Here is a 27,547-nt window from a genome sequence, read left to right on the forward strand (position 1 = left end):
GGAGGAGGCCTAAGACAGAAAGGTCAGTGTGGGAATGGGAGGGGGAGTTGAAATGTTTAGCAACCGGAAGATCATGTCGGCCAAGGTGGTGTTGGACGAACTGCAGACGCTGGTTTACCAAAAAACAAACGGCGCTGGAGTACCCATGTTCTCCCGTATTAGCCTGTCCCGTATTTTGGGCTAAATTGGTTTGTCCCGTATTAGTAAGGTTGCCAACTTCCTCACTCCCAAATAAGGGACAAAGGGGGACGTCACCGCCCCGCGCCCCACGTGACCTCACCCAGCCACCCGGCCCAGGCGGCCACCATGGGTGGAGCGGGAGCAAGTGGCCGTCGGCTGGGTGAGGTCACGTGGGGCGCGGGGCGGTGACGTCACCCCTTGCCCCGTATTTGGGAGTGAGGCAGTTGGCAACCCTACTGAGGACCAAAAAGTGTGGCAACATAAATCAAGACATCTTATCCACTCACGAGGCAAACATAGCTTCCATGGCACAATTCACACTTCTCCCAATCCTTGACCCTTCGTTAGCTTTTGTGACGTTGTTTATAAGAATTCACAGTGCGAAAACTGGCAGCAACTTTCTCATTTCAGATATGTTAATGCTGCTTTTCTGCTTTTGACTGCGCAAGAGCCAACAGCTGGGCTATCTCGTGCAGGTTTTGCTCACGTGGGTACTGGTTGCAGTACCGGGCTATTTAGCAGGTACAAGGTTATTTAGATTTTTATGCGGGCAAGTTTGGTGAGATGATCCATGTCCAAGTTGTCGAGCTGTGACTTGAAGAGTGACAAGGTTGGTGTACATCTGGTGGTGTCGGGAAGGATGTTCCACTCTGGGATAGTCCATGGATAGAGTGACTGTAGGTAGCTATTTTTGTTTGCTCTAATTCTAGTATAAATGAAGTGACCCGAGGACTGTCTTGTAAATTTCTGGGTATTGGATTGAACGAAGTGAGATATGAGATTCCTAGAAAACCCTCATAACAATGTAACTACTCTTGAAGCATGTGCCAAAGCAACAATGGCATTCTTTAGATAGACGTAAAATGCTAGTCACTCAGCGGGTCAGGCAACATCTCTGGAGAAAATACTGCCAGATCCAGAGTTGCACCAGCATTCTGCGTCTACCTCTGGTGTAAACTGGCATTTGCGGTTTCATTTTTATTAGCAGTGTTCTTCACTTTCAAAGAGGGTGGCCTTGCAGCGGTGGAGTTGCTGCCTTATAGCGCTAGAGACCCAGACGACAGGCGCGGTCTGTATGAAGTTTGTACGTTCTCCCCGTGACCGCGTGGGGTTTCCCCGGGTGACACTGGAATTTAGAAGGATGAGAGGGGATCTTATCGAAACGTATAAGATTATTAAGGGGTTGGACACGTTAGAGTCAGGAAACATGTTCCCAATGTTGGGGGAGTCCAGAACCAGGGGCCACAGTTTAAGAATAAGGGGTAGGCCATTTAGAACTGAGATGAGGAAAAACCTTTTCAGTCAGAGAGTTGTGAATCTGTGGAATTCTCTGCCTCAGAAGGCAGTGGAGGCCAATTCTCTGAATGCATTCAAGAGAGAGCTAGATAGAGCTCTTAAGGATAGCGGAGACAGGGGGTATGGGGAGAAGGCAGGAACGGGGTACTGATTGAGAATGATCAGCCATGATTACATTGAATGGCGGTGCTGGCTCGAAGGGCCGAATGGCCTCCTCCTGCACCTATTGTCTATTGACTCCCACATTCCAAAAACGAGTAGGTTTATACGTGAATTTGCTGAGGTAAAGATTGTCAATTGTCCCTGGGTGTGCAGGATAGTGTTAGCGTGCGGGTGATTGCTGGTTGGCATGGACTCAGTAGGCCATTTTGAACTGAGATGAGGAAAAACTTTTTCACTCAGAAGGCAGTGGAGACCAATTCTCAGGATGCTTTTAAGGGAGAGTTAGATAGAGCTCTTAAAGATAGCGGAGTCAAAGGATTATGGGGAGAAGGCAGGAGCGGGGTACTGATTGTGGATGATCAGCCATGATCACGGTAATAGGCGGTGCTGGCTTGAAGGGCCAAATGACCTATCCCTGCACCAATTGTCTGTTGTCAATTGCTGAGCATTTCCTAAATATTTTAAATTTGAAACATGGTGCCAGAGAAGCAGCACTCCAGTAGCTGCCTGCCTCAGTTAAATGCAACTAATTCAACAATAGACAATAGGTGCAGGAGGAGGCCATTCGGCCCTTCGAGCCAGCACCGCCATTCAAAGTGATCATGGCTGATCACTCACAATCAGTACCCCGTTCCTGCCTTCTCCCCATACCCCCTGACTCCGCTATCCTTAAGAGCTCTATCTAGCTCTCTCTTGAATACATTCAGAGAATTGGCCTCCACTGCCTTCTGAGGCAGAGAATTCCACAGATTCACAACTCTCTGACTGAAAAAGTTTTTCCTCATCTCAGTTCAAAATGGCCGACCCCTTATTCTTAAACTGTAGCCCCTTGTTCTGTCTGGGCTCCCCCAACATTGGGAACATGTTTCCCGCCTCTAATGTGTCCAACCCCTTAATAATCTTATACGTTTCGATAAGATCCCCTCTCATCCTTCTAAATTCCAGTGTATACAAGCCTAGTCGCTCCAGTCTTTCAACATATGACAGTCCCGCCATTCCGGGAATTAACCTAGTAAACCTGCGCGCTCTCAATAGCAAGAATATCCTTCCACAAAATCATACCAAACGTTTACAACTGCTTGCAAGATCCCCGATAGCTTTGGGAAGTCTGTAAATCTGCAGCTGAGACCTATCAATAGCATTCTGAACAGAAGATTATTTTTTATAGCACATTTCCTGATACCCAAGGATGAGAGGTTTTATGGATAGCCTGCAGCACACATTCCTGAAAGTACAAAGTGTGATTATCGCAGGTCCTTATGTGGTGTTTTTATTTTGGGATAGCCCGGTGGCTTAGCTAGTCCAGCTGCTGCCTCAGAGCTCCAACCCTGACCACCAGTGCAGTAAAAAAAAAACTGCAGATGCTGGTTTAAATCAAAGGTAGACACAAAATGCTGGAGTAACTCAGCGGGTCAGGCATCTTCTCGGTAGAGAAGGAATGGGTGACGTTTCGGGTCGAAACACTTCTTCAGACTGAAGAATGGTCTCGATCTGAGATCTTATCGAAAAGTATAAGATTATTAAGGGGTTGGACACGTTAGAGGCAGGAAACATGTTCCCAATGTTGGGGGGGTCCAGAACTAGGGGCCACAGTTTAAGAATAAGGGGTAGGCCATTTAGAACTGAGATGAGGAAAAACTTTTTCAGTCAGAGAGTTTTAAATCTGTGGAATTCTCTGCCTCAGAAGGCAATGGGAGGCCAATTCTCTGAAGGCAGGAATGGGGTACTGATTGAGAATGATCAGCCATGAACACATTGAATGACGGTGCTGGCTCGAAGGGCCAAATGGCCTCCTCCTGCACCTATTGTCACCCATTGCTTCTCTCCAGAGATGCTGCTTGAGCCGCTGAGTTATTCCAGCTTTGTGAGTCTACCTGACCATCAGTGTCTTCTGTACAGTTTGCATACTCTCCCTGTGTCCATCCTTCAGGGCACTAAATTGCCCCGACTGTGTGTTAGTGGTCAAATTTTCTTTTCATAGGGATGAGGAATTGATGGGAAGGTGGGGTACATAGAGGAACAGGATTGCTCTGCGAGTCAGCATTGGCCCGGCAAGCCAAAATGGTCTGTTATTGGTTTTGAAATACCGAAAATCCTGAGTGTTAAAAAATTATTTAGAAAAAAATTCCAAGCCTCAGATACAAGAGGTCATAGTTTTAGGGTGAGAGGGGCAAAGTTTAAAGGAGTCTAAGAATAAAGGGGAGGCCATTTAAAACTGAGGTGAAAAGAAACATTTTCACCCAGAGAGTTTGAATTTGTGGAATTCTCTGCCACAGAGGGCAGTGGAGGCCAATTCACTGGATGAATTTAAAAGAGAGTTAGATAGAGCTCTAGGGCATGTGGAATCAAGGGATATGGGGAGAAGGCAGGCACGGGTTACTGATTGTAGATGATCAGCCTTGATCACAATGAAGGGCGGTGCTGGCTCGAAGGGCCGAATGGCCTCCTCCTGCACCTATTTTCTGTTTCTATGTGTGGGGCAAGTTCGCTTTTTATACAGAAGGTGGCGAATGCATGGATCGCGCTGCCAGGAGTGATAGTGGAGGCATATACGATAGTGGTGTTTAAAAGGCTTTTGGATAGGCACATGGATATGCAGGGAATGGAGGGATCTGGACCATGTGCAGGCAGAGGAGAGTTGGTCTTGGCCTCATTTTCATCACAGGCATTGTGGGCCGAAGGGCCTGAAACTACACAGTACTGTTCTATATATTAATGCCATCATCACGGCTTCTATGCTAGCTTTCTCTCCTTAGAAACATAGTGAATAGGTGCAGGAGTAGGCCATTCGGCCCTTTGAGCCAGCACCACCATTCAATATGATCATGGCTGATCGTCCAGGATCAGAACCCCATTCCTGCCTTCTCCCCATATCCCTTGATTCCGTTAGCCCTAAGAGCTCTATCCAACTCCCTCTTGAAAACATCCAGTGAATTGGCCTCCACTGCCTTCTGTGGCAGAGAATTCCAGATTCACAACTCTCTCCTTCACCTTTTGGGAGCATGTATGTAAGGTCCAACATCACCGACTCCTCCCATTTATGAAGTCTTTGAGATCCCTCATAATTACACCTACTTTTTGAACCGATACAGGCAAAGGATGTGAGAGTTAGTGGGTAGACACAAAATGCTGGAGTAACTCAGCGGGACAGGCAGCATCTTTGGAGAGAAGGAATGGGTGACGTTTCAGGTTGAGACCCAGTCTGAAGAAGAGGCACTCAGGATTTTTGGTATTTCAAACTGCGCCCATACCAACGCTTCTAATGTTTTCCCAGAATCTGCCTTTGGTCCTTTCTTTGCAACAACCCCATTAATTCTCAATGTAGGAACGAACTGCAGATGCTAGCTTAAAACGAAGATAGGCGCAAAATGCTGGAGTAACTCAGTGGGACAGGCAGCATCTCTGGAGAGAAGGAATGGTTGACATTTCAGGTCGAGACCCTTCTTCAGACTGTGTTACTCCAGGATTTTGCGCCTACCTTCGATTTAAACTAGCATCTGCAGTTCGTTCCTACACTGAGAGTTAATGGGGTTGTTGCATGGTTTAATTTAACCAGGCTATTGCCGGAGAAAAAAGCATTTATAATACAGTGAAATGCAGTCAAATCAATTCCTTCTCTCCAAAGGTACTGCCTGTCCCGCTGAGTTACTCCAGCATTTTGTGTTTATCTCCCCATTGTGCTATCTGAAAATCTATGTTCACCTTTCAGCAGATGACAAATCAAAATGGTGTGGAAGCATGTTTAAACAGGCAGAAGGCATGTTAAAGTCAGATAGACACAAAAAGCTGGAGTAATTCAGCTGGGCAGGCAGCGTCTCTGGAGAGAAGGAATGGGTGACGTTTCACAGAGTGCTGGAGTAACTCAGCGGGTAAGGCAGCGTCTCTGGAGAGAAGGAATGGGTGAGGTTTCACAGAGTGCTGGAGTAACTCAGCGGGTAAGGCAGCGTCTCTGGAGAGAAGGTTTCGGGTCTAGACTAAAATCTTAGTTTCAGTTTTTGGTACCGATTCTAAAGCTTGAAAGATTTCTTTGTGTCTCTGCAATTCAACTTGTTGATCCTTGTTTCTCAGCTGTAGAGCTCAGCTTTCCAAAGATTTCCACGTATCTTTTTTCCAAAAAGTACATTCTGATTATCAGTGTTGTGTTTTTTCTCTCTCTCTCTCTCTCTCTCTCTCTCTCTTTGGGGGAAACCTCTGGTATCTATATTTAATGAGCGTGTGTGTCCCCCTCCTCACCCCCGCTCCACCCCAGTGGGTTGCGTGTACTTCCCACATTGCGGCAGGGCTCTGCTCCCGTGAACCTTGTAACCCAGGCTGTTCACAGATCGGAAATGTGGGCCCCAACCAAAGATACTAGAGGAACAAGATGGACCACTCCGTTGAAATCGCCTATACTGAAGTGTAGTGATCAGCCATGATCACATTGAATGGCCTACTCCTGCACCTATTGTCTATTGTCTGTTGTAATACGCAAAGGAGACATTTTAGTAAGCAAAACCCATCATTCGCTATGCCTCTCGCAGTGTAATCAGTGTTTTGGGGGAACAGTATGTGTGACGATACCATTAAAATGCAGAATATATCTCATCTATCAATTAACAGATTTTTGTTAATTTTCTTTAAAAATGTTTCTGCAAGTTTCTATCGACTAAAATGGCGCCGTGACGTACTACGGTTTTTAGGGTCGAGTGGTCTATCTTGTTCTTCTAGTATCTTTGCCCCAAACCAAGTACGCAAGTGGCAGGAGATGCCAGCAGGTGACAAATTCATTCCGCCAATCTCCCAAAACGCTCGTTCCTATAGAGTCATCGAGTGATACAGCATGGAAACAGGCCCTACGGCCCAACTTGCCCACACCGGCCAACATGTCCCAGCTACCCAAGTCCCACCTGCCCGTTCGTTTGGTCCATATTCCTCCAAACCTGTCCTATCCATGTACCGAAGGTAGACACAAAATGCTGGAGTAACTCAGCGGGTCAGGCAGCACCTCTGGAGGGAAGGAATGGATGGCGTTTCGGGTCGAGAGCCTTCTTGTCCAGTGATGCTGCCTCACCATCAGAGAACATGGACGGGTGGCGTTTTGGGTCGGGACCCTTCTCCAATAGATAGGCTTTTCCCAGTTACATTTACAAATGTCCTAAACAAGCCGATCCTTTTCAATGCTCCCCCTAACGGAGTGAAAACCCTTCATTACGTTACCAGGAGCTCATCCATGCTGGTCTGACATTTCTCCAGGTTGATGCGCTTGATTGCAACGCGTTCCTTCTTTGGGATGCAGTAGGCAGCCTGAACCACAGCTGTAGCTCCACTACCTGGAACAAGAAAAATAATACACCTTCAACAAACCGCATTTTTAATGGCAATTTCAGTCATCTCCAATAAAGTCCTTTCCGATTGCCATCACCTCAGGGGTAAACTTGGCGCAAAAACCAACAGAGAGATTTCCCAGACGTATTTTCAGCTTAATTAGTCGTTTATTGAAGTAGTTGTACAAACAAGAAGATGAACATACCCGGCTGTACTTATTTCGCATTCAAGTCATACTGGTTCTGATCTCTGCGTCTGACCACAGCTCTCGTCACTGGTCTGGTAAGAACTGTATCTCATCAAACTCCCCGTGTCTGGCTCTGCTAAAAACTTTTTCAGTCAGAGAGTTGTGAATCTGTGGAATTCTCTGCCTCAGAAGGCAGCGGAGGCCAATTCTCTGAATGCATTCAAGAGAGAGCTAGATAGAGCTCTTAAGGATAGCGGAGTCAGGGGGTATGGGGAGAAGGCAGGAACGGGATACTGATTGAGAATGATCAGCCATGATCACATTGAATGGCGGTGCTGGCTCGAAGGGCCGAATGGCCTCCTCCTGCACCTATTGTCTATTGTCTCCTCCCAGTCCTTGTGGCTCAAGATATACCGCCACGTTCTGGCTCCTCCCAGTACGTTATGACCATATATGTATTCATCTCACAACAGCTCCCAAGTGTCCAAAATAATACAGCAAGATATCTAGACAAAATAATATAATATGCTAACACAGCCAGCACCAACACAAATGACCCCTGCAACATTGGTTTCACACCCTGAACAATTGTTTTAAGGAGCTACATCCAGTTGCTTAAGGAGCTACATCCAGTTCCCAACCCAGCATTTCTCATCTCCCATTGGCCCATGTCTGTTTTGTCCCATTTTGTCCATTCATCAGAATATCATTATTTATAATGAATGATCTCTTCTCTCTTGCGATCCACTTTGCTGCTGTAACACTGTAAATTTCCCCGGTGTGGGACGAATAAAGGAATATATTATTATTATTATTATTATAACTGATGTGTAGGTAGGAACTGCAGATACAGGCTCACACACGAAGATGGACACAAAATGCTGGAGTAACTCAACGGGACAGGCAGCATCTCTGGAGAGAAGGAATGGGTGACGTTTCGGGTCGAGACCCTTCTTCAGACGTCTCGACCCGAAACGTCACCCATTCCTTCTCTCCAGAGATGCTGCCTGTCCCGCTGGGTTACTCCAGCATTTTGTGTCTATCTTCATCATAACTGATGGCTTGTCAATAATTCCTGCAAATACCCATTGCATCCGCAATACTGTAAAAGCAGCAGTCTGTCAGGCAGAAGCACACTAGCAGGAGGGTCATGGTAGGACAAGCCTGCTACCCACCCCTTCGCTCAAGCTGCTGCCTGCCTGCCTGACAGGGTCAAAACTGGCATTAAAAGTCCTGGGATCACAGACTGAAAAACCTGAGACTCGAGAACCTGCAGGTGAGTGTCCAGACCCAGGTCTGCACCCACTCGCGACACACCTGTACTGCACTCATTGGGACGGGTCTGTGGAGGGCCAAAGGTGCCAGTGGGGACCGGTCCATCACTGAGGAATAGTGACATAGTCCGGCACTGGCATATATGATTTTAAGAATGAATCAAACATTATGAAAATTTTCAAAGAATACAGTTTTACCCGCAATTTTTAAACAGCAGGGAAATAAACATTTGTATATTTTTTGTTTAGTTTAGTTTAGAGACACAGCGCGGAAACAGGCCCTTCGGCCCACCGAGTCCGCTCCGACCAGCGATCCCCGCACACTGACACTATCCTACACCCACTAGGGACAATTTTACATTTACACCAGGCCATTTAACCTACAAACCTGGAGTGTGGGAGGAAACCAAACATCTCGGAGAAAACCCACGCAGGTCACGAGGAGAACGTACAAACTCCGTACAGACAGCGCCCGTAGTCGGGATGGAACCCCGGTCTCCAGCGCTGCATTCGCTGTAAGGCAGCAACTCTACCGCTGCGCCACTGTGACCGCCTTAATCATACCAATGTATGCTTGAACACTAGAACTAAGAATACTATAACAATTTTTTGCCCTGTAGGGGAGTGCTAATCTGGCTGCCAGAATATTTTGGACATAAATTACCAATTCCATTTAACTGCGTTGTGATGATAGTTTAATAAAATTTGCCACTTAAAAAAAAAAAAATCAGTTCATGATTTCATTCAAAATTTGCTTATAGGAAAACCTAGGAGCTAGGATATTATAGACAACAGACACTAGGTGCAGGAGGAGGCCATTCGGCCCTTCTCACTAGCATCGCCATTCACTGTGATCATGGCTGATCTTCCACAATCAGTACCCCGTTCCTGCCTTCTCCCCATATCCCTTGACTCCGCTATCTTTAAGAGCTCTATCTAACTCTCTCTTGAAAACATCCAGGGTATTGGCCTACGCTGCCTTCGGAGGCAGAGAATTCCACAGATTCACAACTCTCCGGGTGAAAAAGTTTTTCCTCATCTCCATTCTAAATAGCAATAGACAATAGACAATAGACAATAGGTGCAGGAGTAGGCCATTCAGCCCTTCGAGCCAGCACCGCCATTCAATGCGATCATGGCTGATCACTCTCAATCAGTACCCCGTTCCTGCCTTCTCCCCATACCCCCTCACTCCGCTATCCTTAAGAGCTCTATCCAGCTCTCTCTTGAAAGCATCCAACGAACTGGCCTCCACTGCCTTCTGAGGCAGAGAATTCCACACCTTCACCACTCTCTGACTGAAAAAGTTCTTCCTCATCTCCGTTCTAAATGGCCTACCCCTTATTCTTAAACTGTGGCCCCTTGTTCTGGACTCCCCCAACATTGGGAACATGTTTCCTGCCTCTAATGTGTCCAATACCCTAATTATCTTATATGTTTCAATAAGATCCCCCCTCATCCTTCTAAATTCCAGTGTATACAAGCCTAATTGCTCCAGCCTTTCAACATACGACAGTCGCGCCATTCCGGGAATTAACCTTGTGAACCTACGCTGCACGTCCTCAATAGCAAGAATATCCTTCCTCAAATTTGGAGACCAAAACTGCACACAGTACTCCAGGTGCGGTCTCACCAGGGCCCGGTACAACTGTAGAAGGACCTCTTTGCTCCTATACTCAACTCCTCTTGTTATGAAGGCCAACATTCCATTGGCTTTCTTCACTGCCTGCTGTACCTGCATGCTTCCTTTCAGTGACTGATGCACTAGGACACCCAGATCTCGTTGAACATCCCCTCTTCCTAACTTGACACCATTCAGATAATAATCTGCCTTTCTATTCTTACTTCCAAAGTGAATAACCTCACACTTATCCCCCTTATTCTTAAAATGTGGCCCCTGGTTCTAGACTCCCCCATTATGTCGCAGTGCAAGAAATGTCTCCTCATAAAGGGAATAAACACTCGACCTAACTATGATCCATCTACATCTCGTGAACCCGAGGGATGCTTTGATTCCTCAACCGGACAGGTTTCCAGACGGCACCTTTCGACTCCTGCTCAGTAACCAGCCTGAGCACTGAAGCCATATGTTAAGTAGGAGGACAGGCACAGCCAGCTCTTTGTGGGCAGCTGTCCCTACATGTCCTGCAGCTTTGATTCTCAGCACATATGTTTTAAAAAGGAAGTAATCCAAAAGCTGAGCCCAATAATCTGTAGACACGAGAGACTGCAGATGCCGGAACCTTGAACACAACATTTTGCTGGAGGGGCTGTGGACGGGGCGGCATCTTGGGCGGGTGTGGATAGGCAATGTTTCGGGTTAAGACCCTCTGAATCAGTTGAAGCAGAGTCCCTGTCCAGATGCCGAATGACCCGCTGACTACCTCCAGCACGTTGTTTAGTTTAGTTTAGAGATACAGTGTGGAAACAGGCCCTTTCAGCCCATCGGGTCCGTGCCGACCAGCGATCCCCGCACATTAATACTATCCTACACACACTAGGGATAATTTTTACATTTACCCAGCCAATTAACCTACAAACATGCACGTCTTTGGAGTGTGGGAGGAAACCGAAGATCTCGAAGAAAACCCACGCAGGTCATGGGGAGAACGTACAAACTCCGTACAGACAGCACCCGTAGTTGGGATGGAACCCGGATCTCCGGCGCTGCATTCGCTGTAAGGCGGCAACTCTACCGCTGCGCCACCGTGTTTTGTTCAAGGATTTATCATTGTTTTGCTACCTGACACAAATCTACCTGAGGTGTAGAAGTTCAAGAGAGTATTGGTCAACATAACCAAATCTCCTTCATTTTCTACGGAAGTGGACTAACAGCAGCCGTTAGCTGTGGGGCAGCACAATGGTGCAGGGGTCGAGTTGCCACCACAGACCTGGATTCGATCCTGACTACAGGTACTATCTGTACGGAGTTCGCACGCTTTCTCTGTGTCTCCGTGGGTTTTGTCTGGGGCTCCAATTTCCACAATCAATCCAAAGACTCGCAGCAGTGTAGATTATTTGGCTGCTGTAAATTGTCCCCAGTGTGTAGGAAACAGGCCTTTTCGGCCCACCAAGTCCGCGCCGCCCAGCGATCCCCGCACACTAACACTATTAACACTATCCTACACACTAGGAACAATTTTTACATTTACCCAGCCAATTGACCTACATACCTGTACGTCTTTGGAGTGTGGGAGGAAACCAAAGATCTCAGAGAAAACCCACGCAGGTCACGGGGAGAACGTACAAACTCCTTACAGTACAGCACCCGTAGTCAGGATCGAACCTGAGTCTCCGGCGCTGCATTCGCTGTAAAGCAGCAACTTTACCGCTGCGCTACCCTGCCGTCACCAGCCATTGAGCCAAAGTGCAGCTTGAGCAGGAAGCAACATTTATCCTATGTTCCCCCCCACCCCCATCCCAGGATGCTCACGATCGTACCAAGCTAACGTCTCAAAAAGAACGGCTGATTCAGCACAGTGGAAAAGAACCTGCTCGACAGGGTGCGCATCATACCAGGCTCTGTAACATGGCACACGCACATGGCTTACCAGCAATTCCTCACCCTTTATGGACTTTTGAAATGAAAGGGATGATACTGATTTACCACAGTTCTGCACTTCAGCATCTATTTTAGAACACGATGTACAATAGTACACGCAGACACAAAATGCTGGAGTAACTCAGCGGGTCAGGCAGCATCTGTGGAGAACATGGATAGGTGACGTTTCACAGAGTGCTGGAGTAACTCAGTGGGTCAATAGACAATACACAATAGACAATAGGTGCAGGAGGAGGCCATTCGGCCCTTCGAGCCAGCACCGCCATTCAATGTGATCATGGCTGATCATTCTCAATCAGTACCCCGTTCCTGCCTTCTCCCCATACTCCCTGACTCCGCTATCCTTAAGAGCTCTATCTAGCTCACTCTTGAATGCATTCAGAGAATTGGCCTCCACTGCCTTCTGAGGCAGAGAATTCCACAGATTCATAACTCTCTGACTGAAAATGTTTTTCCTCATCTCAGTTCTAAATGACCTACCCCTTATTCTTAAACTGTGGCCCCTTGTTCTGGAATCCCCCAACATTGGGAACATGTTTCCTGCCTCTAACGTGTCCAACCCCTTAATAATCTTATACGTTTCGATAAGATCCCCTCTCATCCTTCTAAATTCCAGTGTATACAAGCCTAGTCGCTCCAGTCTTTCAACATATGACAGTCCCGCCATTCCGGGAATTAACCTAGTGAACCTACTACGCTGCACGCCTTTTTGTGTCATTTTCTGTTCATAAGGTCATAAGTTATAGGCGCAGAATCAGGTTATTCGGTCCATCGAGTCTACTCGGCCATTCAATCATGGCTGCTCTATCTTTTCCTTTCAAGCCCATTCTCCTGCCTTCTCCCCATAACCCCTGACACCTGTACTGATCAAGGATCTGTTAATCTCCACCTTAAAAATATCCATTGACTTGACCTCCACAGCCTTTTAGTGGCAGTGAATTCCACAGATTCACCACCCTCTGACTGAAGAAATTCCTCCTCGTCTCCTATCTAAAAGGCGCTGTGTCCTTTTATTCTGAGGCCTTGACCTCTGCTCCTGGACTCTCGCACCAGTGGAAACATCCTCTCCACTTTATTCTTTTGAAATACTGAGTATTTACAGGGTTAAACTCTGTTGAGGCTTGCAAACTATGATATAGTCAGCTCTCCTCAGTGTTCATGTTAACAAAAAAAAAACACATCTGTTCGGCATTCTTGAGGATCAAATGGCCGAGACACAGATGTAACTGGTTAAGGGAGAATATATAACAATAATACAAAAGAATACCAAGAGGTTTTTGATCTGTGGCTGTTTAAACCGTGCTCACTAGCGGCAGGCATGACTTCATCTGGGATCAAAATGTCTGCCAATATAAACATGAAGACTCACAAAGAGGAGCGGTGTAGTGAACCGGTCCTGACTCTCCTGATTGAAAACCTCCTATCTCGGGCATCCTGTTTGACAAAGAGGGGATGTTCGTTCGCAGGAAGAGCAAGTATTTGACAAAGACAGTGCTCGTCGCCAAGTTAGGACCTGATGTAAAAGCCATATGTGATGTTTTTGCCCTGGGTCCACCCAGAAGCATTGAACGGTGCTGGGCGGCCATGGTGGCGCAGCGGTAGAGTTGCAGCCTTACTGCGCCGGAGACCCCGGTTCCATCCCGTCTGCGGGAGCTTATCCGTCCGGAGTTTGTACCTTCTCCCCGTGACCCCCGAGATCTTTGCTTTCCCCCCACAGTCCAAAGACGCGCAGGTTTGCCTACACTGTCCAGGCCTACAGCGCCCCCCCAGGCCTACAGTGCCCCCCAGGCCTACAGCCCCCCTCCGGGCCTACAGTGTCCGGACCTACAGTGTCTGGGCCTACAGCGCGCCCCCGAGCCTACAGTGTCTGGGCCCACAGCGCGCCCCCGGGCCTAATACGGGGCAAGGGCAGTCCTGTACAGGACAAACCAATTTAGCCCAAAATACGGAATGTCCCAGCTGATACGGGACAATTGGCAACCCTACTGCCAACCCCTGGGGAATCTTACCCACCTCAAAGAAAAGGAAACAAAACCATTTGAAGCAGAATAAAAAATCAATTTCTCACAGAAATTGGCGCATTCAATTTCACCGTTATTATTCTCTTCCAACCGACACTCTGTCTCTGAATCTAATCAATTCTGCCTTGCACAGATCTAATTTTTAATTCTCCAAATTCCAGCCCGTGCCAATTAAATGTTCACCGCGGCATGCTCTGAGGCTGCTGTCGTCAGGCGTTCCGAGAGCCGGGCCACTGATTGTCTTTGCCTCGTAAAAATGAATCTGCCTCTTCCAAAAAATTAATTTGAGCTCTTTTGCTGGTGTGATGAGCATCTCAGTTCGAAGGCACCTCATGGGACAAATGCAAAATAAGGTATTGAATTCTGCTGGGGTGAATGAAACAGTAAATGGTTTTATGCATAGCTGAAGTGAATTTTTTTTTAATCGCTTTCCGCAGCCCAGAGATTATTTTAGTTTCGCTTAGTTTAGTTTAGAGATAGGGTCAGGCAGCATCTGTGGAGAACATGGATAGGTGACGTTTCACAGAGTGCTGGAGTAACTCAGCGGGTCAGGCAGCATCTGTGGAGAACATGGATAGGTGACGTTTCACAGAGTGCTGGAGTAACTCAGCGGGTCAGGCAGCATCTGTGGAGAACATGGATAGGTGACGTTTCACAGAGTGCTGGAGTAACTCAGTGGGACAGGTAGCATCTCTGGAGAGAAGGAACGGGTGACGTTTCACAGAGTGCTGGAGTAACTCAGCGGGTCAGGCAGCATCTGTGGAGAACATGGATAGGTGACGTTTCACAGAGTGCTGGAATAACTCAGCGGGTCAGGCAGCATCTCTGGAGAACATGGATAGGTGACGTTTCGGGTCGAGACCCTTCTTCAGACTGGTGTCAGGGGAGGGGGCTGGACAGGGATAGAATGTAATTGGAGACAGTAAGACTGGTGGGAGAACTGGGAAGGGGGAGGAGATGAAGAGAGAGGGAAAGCATGGGCTATTTGAAGCTAGAGGTCAATGGCTCGAAAGGCTGAATGGCTTACTCCTGCACCTGTTTTTCTATGTATTACCCACATGTACACAAATCCGTCCCTTCCATCTTAATATTCCATTTCTTTACTTTAGTCTTTCCATTCTCCACAGAACTAAAACACACACGTTTGGAACCACTAAGTTTGGTGAGTCTTTTTACCATTAATACTAATAAGATTAAAAATGTCTTCTGTTACATTCTCCTCAAGGTCCTTGAAGTACCCCTGACCTACTACAGCACGAGCATAAAAAAACTTTTGCTTTAATATTGGACATTGTTGAGTGATGAAGATGACAAGGTGGACACAAAATGCTGGAGTAACTCAGCGGGTCAGGCAGCATCTGTGGAGAACATGGATAGGTGACGTTTCACAGAGTGCTGGAGTAACTCAGCGGGTCAGGCAGCATCTCTGTGAAACGTCACCTATCCATGTTCTCCAGAGTGCGGAAGTAACTCAGCGGGTCAGGCAACACCTCTGGAGAACATGGATAGGTGACATTTCACAGAGTGCTGGAGTAACTCAGCGGGTCAGGCAGCATCTCTGGAGAAGGAATGGGTGACGTTTCAGGTCGAGACCCTTCTTCAGACTGAAGATGACAAGGTGGGACAAAACCTGAGCTGAGAGGCAGCAAATGCAATGCACAACTTGACAATAGGTAAACAGGCAATTTGTTTCAATACCACAATCATATTCTTGAAAACCCAATATAAAAATCATTAAAATACACCTCAGATTGCTGTCCAAGCCAACACATTGATGCCTGCTCTTTCAATGAGCTAATTGATGAAATGTATTCTATACCCATTACTTCTTCTTGCGTTGGAGGCAGCAGAAATTATGTAGTGCCCTCCATGCGCTGTAGCCAGTGCAATGTGCTGTTGTCGAGGGCCATGAGGTCTACCCCTCCACCAGGGGGACGGAGGACAGTGCAGTCGAACATGCCGTGCCGCGCTGTTTGCTGGTCTGCTCCACACACGCAGGCTGCTGATGGACGCAACCCCCAGCGATGCATGTTGGCGTTGAACCGGCCGACCCCTGTGCGGAGCCGGTTCAGGGCGACCTACTCTTTGCGGGGCGTGTCCGAGCCGGGTGGGGCTGTGGTGTTCCGATACCCATTACATAATCTAACAGTCAAGAATTTCACTGTTCCATTTTTGGCACATATGACTCTTGACTCAAGAGTTGAGTATTTAATTGTCATCTGTGCCAAAAATGGAACAATGAAATTCTTACTTGCTGCAGTTTAACAAGTCCATTAATCCAGTGCTTCTTAAACTGGTGAATGGTTCACCCAAGGGTGAATGGAATTATTTTGGGGTGAATGAAACTAGAGGGGCGAATGATTTAATATATATAAAATTATACACAGGGGAGAATAAAACGAAAATTACCAAAAACATAAGAACATTTAGTAGACGGGGAATTAAATTTTGTAATAAAGACTCAAGGGTGAATGACACTGAAATAGTTTAAGAAGCACTGCGTTAATCAATACTGCAACTAATAGCCATAAATGTAAAAACTGGTCAATAGACAATAGGTGCAGGAGTAGGCCATTCGGCCCTTCGAGCCAGCACCACCATTCAATGTGATCATGGCTGGTCATTCTCAATCAGTACCCCGTTCCTGCCTTCTCCCCATACCCCCTGACTCCGCTATCCTTAAGAGCTCTATCTAGCTCTCTCTTGAATGCATTCAGAGAATTGGCCTCCACTGCCTTCAGAGGCAGAGAATTCCACAGATTCTTAAACTGTGGCCCCTTGTTCTGGACTCCCCCAACATTGGGAACATGTTTCCTGCCTCTAACGTGTCCAACCCCTTAATAATCTTATACGTTTTGATAAGATCTCCTCTCAGCCTTCTAAATTCCAGTGTATACAAACCGAGTCGCTCCAGTCTTTCAGCATATGACAAAACAAAGAATTGTACAAAGCAAAGACAGTCCGTAGCAGATCATAGTTATTGAGGTTTAGCGTTGTGCGTTGTTAAAAAACCTGGCGGTTAACGGGAAGAAGCTGTTCTTGAACCTGGCAGTCACGGTTTTCAGGCTCCTGCACCTTCTTCCCGATGGTAGCAGCAAGATGAGAGCGTGGCTAGGTTGGTGCGGGTGTGATCATATTGGCCGCCCTTTTGGGGTGGCGCCGCCTATAGATCCATTCAATGGTGGAGAGGTCAGTACCTGTGATGGACGGGGCATTCCGATTCAGAAAGTTCAATTTGTGAACATGGTTCAGCAATTCACAATGAATAAAAATCCAAGATGGTCCACAAATTAGTACATTTTACTCAATAGCTTAATTGAAATGAGTGCTCAAAGCTAAACTTAATTTCTCTCAAACATTATGGCTCCCTTCAGCTCACACTAACATTTTAGATTTTTTTTTAGATTTTAGATTTAGAGACACAGCGTGGAAACAGGCCCTTCGGCCCACCGAGTCCGCGCCGCCCAGCGATCCCCGCACATTAACACTATCCTACACACTAGGGACAATTTTTACATTTACCCAGCCAATTAACCTACATACCTGTACGTCTTTGAAGTGTGGTAGAAAACCGAAGATTTCGGAGAAAACCCACGCTGGTCACGGGGAGAACGTACAAACTCCATATAGACGGCGCCCGTAATCAGGATCGAACCCGAGTCTCCGGTGCTGCATTCGCTGTAAGGCAGCAACTCTACCGCTGCGCCACCGTGCTGCCACAAGTATTGATGAATACTTGTGTAGGAAAAAAACTGCAGATGCCATTGTCAGAGTGAGGCCCAGCGTAAATTGGAGGAACAGCACCTCATATTTCACTTGGGCAGTTTACACCCCAGCGGTATGAACATTGACTTCTCTAACCTCAGATAGTTCCTGCTTTCCCTCTCTATCCCCTCCCCCTTCCCAGTTCTCCCACCAGTCTTCCTGTCTCCTACTACATCCTACCTTTGTCCTGCCCCCTCCCCTGACATCAGTCTGAAGAAGGGTCTCGACCCAAAACATCACCCATTCCTTCTCTCCAGAGATGCTGCTTGACCCGCTGAGTTACTCCAGCATTTTTTGTCACCTCTGATAAATACTTTATCAGCATTTCCAATGGAATAATAAACGTCCAAATTTTAAGTGCCAAATTAAAAGGATTATAAAGATAATTTAGAGAGAACGACAGGGACTCACTGAGGTAGAAGGGAAGATACAATATGCCTGGACATGTCACCGCTATTAAATAAGAATTTGGCAGGTCAAGGGGCATTTTCAGAAAATACCAAGGCAACCAAAGTTCTCACTTAAGCTCCCATTCCAACATATGACTGAACTTCATGGTGGCAATATTTGACACTGCAGACACTGGATCATTACTTTAAAAACTGAAGGCGGGTCTCGACTCGAAACGTCACCCATTCCTTCTATCCAGAGATGCCGCCTGTCCCACTGAGTTACTCCAGCATTTTGTGTCTACCTTCGGTTTAAACCAGCATCTGCAGTTCCTTCCCACACTTTTAAAAAAGATTGAGCAAATGGATGTTTTAGACATGCTTAAGAACTGAAGTGTCAACACTGCAGTACTGTGTGAAATACTCTACCCACCTTCGCATGTAAACACTAACCATATGTCATTTCACACTTCAGAGTTTCATTGCCTCACTGAGAAGGGAGTTAGCTATCAATAGTTTAGTAAATTTACATGAAGTGCTTCGATCCAAGTCTCAAGACATGCACATATTTCTGACATCAATCAGGGAACTAGAAACATAGACAATAGGTGCAGGAGGAAGCCATTTGGCCCTTCGAGCCAGCACCGCCATTCATTGTGATCATGGCTGATCCACCACAATCAGTAACCCGTGTCTGCCTTCTCCCCATATCCCTTGATTCCACTAGCCCCATGAGCTCTATCTAACTCTCTTTTAAATTCATCCAGTGAATTGGCAGAGACTCTCGACCCGAAACGTCACCCATTCCTTCTCTCCAGAGATGCTGCCTGACCCGCTGAGTTACTCCGGCATTTTGTGTCTACCTTTGTATGGTAATCTCAACCACCAAGGCCGACCAGAAGATCCTTCATGAAGGTGAAACTCAAAGCGACTGGACCTGCCGGTGTACCTGGCCGCAAGCTCAAAACCTGTGTGGACCTAATGGTTACAGTTTTTTTTGCTGATTTCTTCAATCTCTCATTACTAAAGTCTAATACTCGCACCCATTTTAAATGGGCATCAATAGTACTGGTGCCCAGAAGAGCAGTCACTGCAGCAGTAGAGTTGCTGCCTTACAGCGATTGCAGCGCCGGAGACCCGGGTTCCATCCCCACTACGGGTGCTGTCTGTACGGAGTTAGTACGTTCTCCCAGTGACCTAAGTGGATTTTCTCCGAGATCTTCGGTTTCCTCCCACACTCCAAAGACGTGCAGGTATGTAGGTTAATTGGCTTGGTAAATGTAAAAATATTGTCCCTAGTGGGTGTAGGATAGTGTTAGTGTGCGGGGATCGCTGGGCGGCACGGACCCGGTGGGCCGAAAGGGCCTGTTTCCGCGCTGTATCTCTAAACTAAACTAAGGGGGAGATGACATTCCTCAATGGTCGGTAACACTAACGTCTGTGGTGATAATGTGACCCAAATAGAGATACCTGCTACACTGCCAGGACAATGAGCCTTTATGACATACTGTGTGGTATGATCAGCATGAAACCAGAATGTAGAAGTAACCTGGGCTGTGAAGAGAAATAAAACAAAGAAATAACTCGTGGGAGTAGTATACAGGCTCCCTGAAACAGTGCGGTTGTACAATATTAACTGGAAGAAAGGTTTGGTGTTTAATCTACTTGTAGAATAGGAAGGTGTTTATTCACAAAATGCTGGAGTAACTCAGCAGGTCAGGCAGCATCTCAGGGGGAGAAGGAATGGGTGACGTTTCGGGTCAAGACCCTTCTTCAGACTGATGTCAGGGGGACGGGACAAAGGAAGGATATAGGTGGAGACAGGAAGATAGAGAGAGATCAGGGAAGGGGGAGGGGAAGAGAGGGACAGAGGAACTATCTAAAGTTGGAGAAGTCGATGTTCATACCACTGGGCTGCAAGCAGCCCAGGCGAAATATGAGGTGCTGTTCCTCCAATTTGGGGTGGGCCTCACTATGGCACTGGAGGAGGCCCATGACAGAAAGGTCAGACTGGGAATGGGAGGGGGAGTTGAAGTGCTCAGCCAAATCAGATTGGCAAAGGAAGTCAAGTGTTTGTAAGAAAAAAAAATTGCAGGTGCTGGTATAAATCGAAGGTAGACACAAAATGTTGGAGTAACTCAGCGGGTCAGGCAGGATCTCTGGAGAGAAGGAATGGGTGACGTTTCAGGTCGAGACCCTTCTCCAGACTGATGTCAGGGGAGGGGGCGGGACAAAGAAAGGATGTAGTTGGAGACAAGACGACTAGTGGGAGAACTGGCTCAAGTGAGAGTTTCGCTCAACACCTCCGCTCAGTCTTCCTTAACCAACCTGGTCTCCCGGTGGCTCAGCACTTCAACTCCCCCTCCCATTCCCAATCTGACCTTTCTATCCTGGGCCACCTCCATCGTCAGGGTGAGGCCCAGCGCAAATTGGAGGAACAGCACCTCATATTTTGCTTGGGTAGTTTACACCCCAGCGGTATGAACATTGACTTCTCTAACTTCAGATAGTTCCTCATTCCCTCTCTATCCCTCTCCCTTCCCAGTTCTCCCACTAGTCTTCCCGTCTCCTACTATATCCTTTCTTGGCCCCGCCCCCTCCCCTGACATCAGTCTGAAGAAGGGTCTCGACCCGAAACGTCACCCATTCCTTCTCTCCAGAGATGCTGCCTGACCCACTGAGTTACTCCAGCATTTTATGTCTACCACGTGTTTGTAATGTCTTGTGCAATAGATCCTTGGAGATGCATTTCCTGAGCGAACCACAAAGCATTTTACACTAGATCTCATGTTGGGCAGATTCATAGTGAGGACACATTGCTTGCAACGTTGCCTGGTTCAGCAACTCAAACGCCCAGGAACAAGGATTACAAGTGGCTTGGTCTATCACAGGTACTGACCTCCGTACCATTGAAGGAATCTCCAGGTGCTGCCGCCTCCAAAAGGCAGCCCGCATCAAAGACCCACCCCACCCTGGCCACCCTCTCATTTCACTCCTGCCATCAGGAAGACGTAGAAGTCTGAAAACTAACGTCCAGGTTCAAGAACAACTTCCTCCCACCAACAATCAGGGTTTTGAACACAAAACACTAACTAAACTATGAACTGCCTTGATTACACTCACGACTAGCGTACAGTTTTAGTCTCCTAATCTGATTGCGTACAGATTTGGTCTCCTAATCTGAGGAAAGACATTCTTGCCATAGAGGGAGTACAGAGAAGGTTCACCAGATTGATTCCTGGGATGGCAGGACTTTCATATGAAGAAAGACTGGTTAGACTCGGCTTGTACTCGCTGGAATTTAGAAGATTGAAGGGGGATCTTATAGAAACTTACAAAATTCTTAAGGGGTTGGACAGGCTAGATGCAGGAAGATTGTTCCCGATGTTGGGGAAGTCCAGAACAAGGGGAAAGTAGCAGGATTGGCAGGGGCTTGCGGATGTCCAAACATCCTCCCATTACCAAGCCGTTGGGAACAGGAACCTCTCATCCATGCAATTACGCCCAGTTATCCAATTGGTACACCGGGCGGCCGGTGGACTAAATCCCAGTGAGGATAGACACAAAATGCTGGAGAAACTCAGTGGGTCAGGCAGCATCTCTGGATAAAGGGTGTCAGGGGTTATGGGGAGAAGGCAGGAGAATGGGTTAAGAGGGAAAGAAAGATCAGCCATGAGTGAGGAAGGCTGGCACCCATTCCATCTCTCCAGAGATGCTGCCTGTCCCGCTGAGTTACTTCGATTTAAACCAGCATCTGCAGTTCTTTCCTACACAGCCATGATTGAATGGCGGAGTAGACTTGATGGGCCGAATGGCCCAATTCTGCTCCTATCACTAATGAACAGGTGACATTTCGGGTTGAGACCCTTCATCGGATTGGGTTTTTTTAACGGCAAGGGTGGGGGTTGTGATCCTTGGTGGAGTCCAGATATGCGAGGAACCGTTTATCGAATGTGTGGATCTGCTGTAGAATGAAGTAAAGTTGGTTGTCCACTGCAGGTGTGGGTGAGCGAGGCCCAGAGCTGCAGGAGAGTCAGGGCCAGGGCCTGTTGGTGCCGGCGCATGGTGGCCATTGTGGAAGGCGGGGAATATCGGAGTGAGATTCCAACCATCCCTGGAGTCTCTGGCTCAGCCCGGGATCGAGCAAGGTCAGGGTGGGTGGGAGGTCAGAAGCAGAATAAATGTCAGGCAAAATTTAAGATAATACTTGCTGCTAATTAATTTTAAATCTTAATTTTCTAAACTTCTGGTTCCACCCAATTTATGGGATTGAACGGTCTTGTAAGTAAAATTCAAAAAACAGCCAATGCAGGAAAATCTGAAGTAAAAACAAAAACCAGGTCTCTGCTTCAGAACTTTTAAAGCAGAGATAGATAGTTTCTTGATTAGTAAGGGTGTCAAACATCACAGGGAGAAGGCAGGAGAATGGGGTTGGGAGGGAAAGATAGATCAGCCACGATCAAATGGTGAACACAAAAGGCTGGAGTAACTCAGCGGGTCAGGCAGCATCTCTGGAGAGAAGGAATGGGTGGCGTTTCGGGTCGAGACCCTTCTTCCTACACATCAAATAGTGGAGTCGACTCAATGGGCCGAATGGCCTAATAATGCTCCTGAGCCTTATGGTCTAACTTTTATCTCAAGATAAAACCCTATTTCTCTTTTTGCAAATAAATGCTGCTGGAACTGCTGAATGTTTCCAGAATCTTTCATTGTCTAGTTGCCAAATCTCTAGTGACCTTTCACGGGGATGTCCTTTATTGGGGGTATAAAAGAATGAGTTAAACCCGTCAATAAAACACACGAGTCAACAAAGTCGACACGAGTGAGGCCAACCTTCCCCACCCCCACTGATTAACCAGTGGTGTCGACTGCCCAAGGTCAGCCTGGCGCATTCAAGAGGAAATCTAAAACTCCAACATTTTCCGAGTTGTAACTGGGACTGCACAATCAGTGCCAAATGACAGGTCAAATGACCCGCTCAATAAACTGATACATAACTGGCCAACTCCCAGGCAAAATTCTGCTGAGAATTTTAATGATATACTAGACCAAGTGGACCCATTGTCCCCAAGCCTCTCCTGCATTGGTACAGCACCCTCTCATCCTCCCTCCCTCCCACTCCATCCCCCTCAACCCCCCTTCCTCCTCCCCCCTTCCCTACCTCTCCCCCTCCCTCCCTCTCCCTCGCCCCCCCCCCCTCCTCTACCCCCCTCCCTCCCTCCCTTGGAGATAGATTTAAACTTTAAAATGTGAGTAACTTTTAAAATATAACACCGATTTCAATGAACCTTCTCCCATTAGCACCAAAGGAACAAGGTGGGCCTAAAATTGTTGCGCCATCGTTTACTGCTTTGGCTGTGGTTCAGGAACCAGCAAACAAACGAGAGTTTTAGCATATAGATTATATATTGAAGGACAAAAGAACAAAGGGGAATGCATCGGCCAATTAAGATATTAATACCATGGAAAAAGATGGAAACAAAGAACTGCAGATGCTGGTTAATACACAAAAGGACAAAGTGCTGGAGTAACTCAGCAGGGCAGGCAACATCTCTGGAGAAAAACACGGATAGGTGACGTCTCCGATTGGGACCTTTCAGACTGAAAGAGGGTCTCGACTGAATATCAGTGGAAAAAGGTGTTTGAGGGAAACTTTGGGGATGCACGATCCCTGGTGGATACCAATTCAAAATATCAGAGACAAGGTGTTGCACACACCAATGGTTGTGAGCTCTTCTCCATGGATTGTCACCGTGTCATGGTGGAGAAGCTCGTGTGGTCCTGAGATCCTGAGAGTGATGCCGTCTGGAGCTACGCTCCTGGTGGGGTCACCCTTGGCGGTAAGGTCAAGGGGGAGGGAGGTCCCTGACAAAGAGCGATCCAACCAAGACCTCAACGGTGGAACAGGCGGAGGGAGGATGAGGCTGACTTTAGTGGAGCGTCACAACGGCTGGGAAGGCGGATGGATGATGGCTGCGGCAGAAAAGGGTCCCCGGTCGTCTTGGACTCCACGCCAATGGATCCTGACCCAGATCTGTGTGGTGGCTGTCTGTGCACCAGTCTCCCCACGTTAAACAAAGTCACGCACAGGCGTCCGACCCTATGGAGAGGACAGTCATACTCGCTTCCAGTGACCGCCGATGATGGTTGTGAGCTCCAAGTTCCTAGGTGTAAATAATTACCAACAAGCTGACCTGAACCACCCACACTGAAGCTGCAGCAAAAGAAACACCAATGCCACTGCTTCCTCATGCCTTCAACTACAACCAACTATTGCAGATGCACCATCAAAAGCATCCCATTGGGATGAATCACAGCTCAATTTAGGAACAGTTTTGCCCCTGACTGCAAGGAAGTTCAGAGAGCTGTGGGCATAGCCCAGTCCATCACACAAAGCAGCCGCCCCCAACTCTCCCTCATGCGACTCCATCTACACTTCATGCTGCCTTCTGAAGCACCAATCACCATTTTAACCTCAGTCATTCCCTTTTCGCCCAACTCCTTCAGGCAGATGCAAATGCTTGTTATAGTACCTGCCTCAACTACCTCCTCTGACAGCATTCCATATACCCACACCCTCTGTGTGAAAATGGTGCCCCTTAGGTTCCTATTAAATCTTTCCCCTCTCACCTTAAAGTTATCCTCTGGATGCAGTCTTTTATCCAGAGAAGAGGAATCAAGAATCACTCATCTATTCCCCTCATGATTTTATACACCTCTAAGATCACCCCACAGCCTCCTGCACTCCAAGGAATAAAGCCCTAGCCTGCCCACCTCTCCTTACAACTCAGGCCCTCACGTCCTGGTAACATCCTCGTAAATCCTCTCAGCACTCTAACCAGTTTAATGCCTTCCTTCCTAGAGTAGAACTGAAATCAATACTCCAGATGTGGCCTCATCAACGTCTTGTACAACTATAACATAACATTCCAGCTTCTATACACAATATCCTGACTGATGAAGGCCAATGTACCAAACACCTTTTTGATTACCCGAGCGACACCACTGTCAAGGAACTATGTAGCTGCATTCCTAGATCCATCTGCTCTACAACACTCCCAGGGCCCTGCCATTCACTGTGAAGGTTCTGTCCGGGTTGGACTTCCCAAAACACCTCTCACCTATCTGCATTAAACTCCATTAACCATTCCTCAGCCCACCAGAACAAGATGGTGTAATTTTGTTGTAATTTTTGATAACCAGTGAATGTTAAATGAATGCTTTGTGTTTGGTATGAGTAGTTCAATTGTCAGGGGGTATGGGGAGAAGGCAGGAACGGGGTACTGATTGAGAATGATCAGCAATGATCACATTGAATGGCGGTGCTGGCTCGAAGGGCCGAATGGCCTACTCCTGCACCTATTGTCTATTCAATGAAAGCAAAAGGGAGATTCGTGATTTGTTATGCATTTCATTCTGTAGAGACTACCTCACTGTGAAGCAATTCTGTACAAATCAGATTTCATGGGCAAGGTTGTGCTGAGTAATGTCATAAAACTAGTCTTCCCGGCCAAACCGGTTACTTGATTAAAAAGTTTATTGCCCAGTGAGGAACTGAGTTACAAGTACCGTAATGGCCGAGCTTGATTGTCTATCAAGCTAAGAAAGTTGGAGATTTTATGTTGTACAAGATTATGCTAGACATAATTATACTATATAACTAGATACAATTCATTAGATCACCACTTCAGTCCTGTAGGAAAAAAAGCTGCAAATGCTGGTTTAAATCGAAGGTAGACACAAAATGCAGGAATAACTCAGCAGGTCAGGCAGCATCTCTGAAGAGAAGGAATGGGTGACGTTTTGGGTCGAGACCCTTCTCTGAAGTCTGAAGAAGGGTCTCAGCCCGAAACGTCACCCAGTCCTTCTCTCCAGAGATGCTGCCTGACCCACTGAGTATTTAGTGTCTACGAATTCGCTGTCTTGGTTCACCAAGGCAATAGAGAATTTTTTTTTACCTCATTGTCATAGTTCCACAAGACAATCGACTTAATGGCTGCTTTAATGAGCCGATTCTGGCCCTACCAGTCCACTAATTTCTCTCCACCTTCATAAACGTCCCACTTCTCCCACACTCGCTTACACAAGACCTGATTTACAGTAGCAATGAACCAGCCACTTAGACGTGGGAGCAAATCAAAGCATCTGTAGGAAGCCCATTAGCTCCAGGTAAAACTTGCAAACAGACAGTCCCAGAGGTCGAGCCTGAACTCCAATCACTGAAGAAACAAGGAACTGCAGATGCTTTTAGTTTTTAGTTTTGCGATACAGCGCGGAAACAGGCCCTTTCGGCCCACCGGGTCCGCACCGACCAGTGATCCTCACACATTAACCTACAAACCTGCTTGTCTTTGGAGTGTGGGGGGAAACCGAAGATCTCGGAGAAAACCCACGCAGGTCACGGGGAGAACGTACAAACTCCATACAGACAGCACCCGTAGTCGGAATGGAACCCGGGTCTCCGGCGTTGCATTCGCTGTAAGGCAGCAACTCTACCGCTGCGCCACCGTGCTGCCATCAGTCTGAAGAAAGGTCATGATCTGCCACATCACCTATCCATGTTAGTATAAAGCAACCACTCCTTTGTCCCACCACCACCTCCCCAGCCCTCAAACCTTCCCGGCCGCCATTGGTGAAGCGGGAGCACGTGGCCGCTGCTTTTGATGTCAAACATGCCAGACGCTGCCTGTACCAGGGAGGAGTTGGGGACTGGGGGATGGATGGTGACTTCCAAGATTATCCTCTTTTTCAAGATGGCAGGGTCAGGCAGATGTGCTAAAGGCAAGGCTGATATAGGTGGCACGGTGGCGCAGTGGTAAAGTTGCTGCCTTACAGCGAATGCAGCGCCGGAGACCCGGGTTCCATCCCGACTACAGGTGCTGTCTGTACGGAGTTTGTACGTTCTCCCCGTGACCTGCGTGGGTTTTCTCCAAGATCTTCAGTTTCCTCCCACATTCCAAAGACGTACAGGTATGTAGGTTAATTGGCTTGGTAAATGTAAACAAATTGTCCCTAGTGGGTGTAGGATAGTGTTAATATGCGGGAAACGCTGGTCGGCGTGGACCCGGTGGGCCGTAAGGGCCTGTTTCCGCTCTGTATCTCTAAACTAAACTAAAGTCACGTCCAGTCAAAATAACTGAATGAATGATTCATCCCAGTTTCCTCATGAGGTACACTATGTGGAAGCAACCTTCCACCAATTCAATTCGCTCCATGTGATATCAAAAAATGTACAAGAGCACGGAACGTAGTGAAGACAGCCTGGCAAGAATGTGGAGCACTTCAGAATTAGCCTTGTCTTTTGTTGCATCAAAACAAATATATTCCTGGCATCTACCCAACATTGTGACACATTACACAGTATGTCCGAGTGATAAAACCCAAGGCAATTTTAACTGACTCATTAC

At 47.2% G+C, this 27,547-nt stretch overlaps 1 protein-coding gene across 1 annotated transcript in view; it reads right to left on the reverse strand.

The window, feature by feature from the left end:
* Nucleotides 1-27,547, reverse strand: part of LOC144592981 (serine/threonine-protein kinase OSR1-like) — a 119,622-nt gene that overhangs the window by 63,516 nt on the left and 28,559 nt on the right. Inside the window, exon 2 of the mRNA XM_078398387.1 lies at nucleotides 6,835-6,947. Coding sequence (XP_078254513.1) covers nucleotides 6,835-6,947 — 113 coding nt within the window. The remainder of the gene's footprint in view (nucleotides 1-6,834; nucleotides 6,948-27,547) is intronic.

This window comes from Rhinoraja longicauda, chromosome 4 (genome assembly GCF_053455715.1).
Source record: "Rhinoraja longicauda isolate Sanriku21f chromosome 4, sRhiLon1.1, whole genome shotgun sequence".
NCBI lineage: Eukaryota > Metazoa > Chordata > Chondrichthyes > Rajiformes > Arhynchobatidae > Rhinoraja > Rhinoraja longicauda.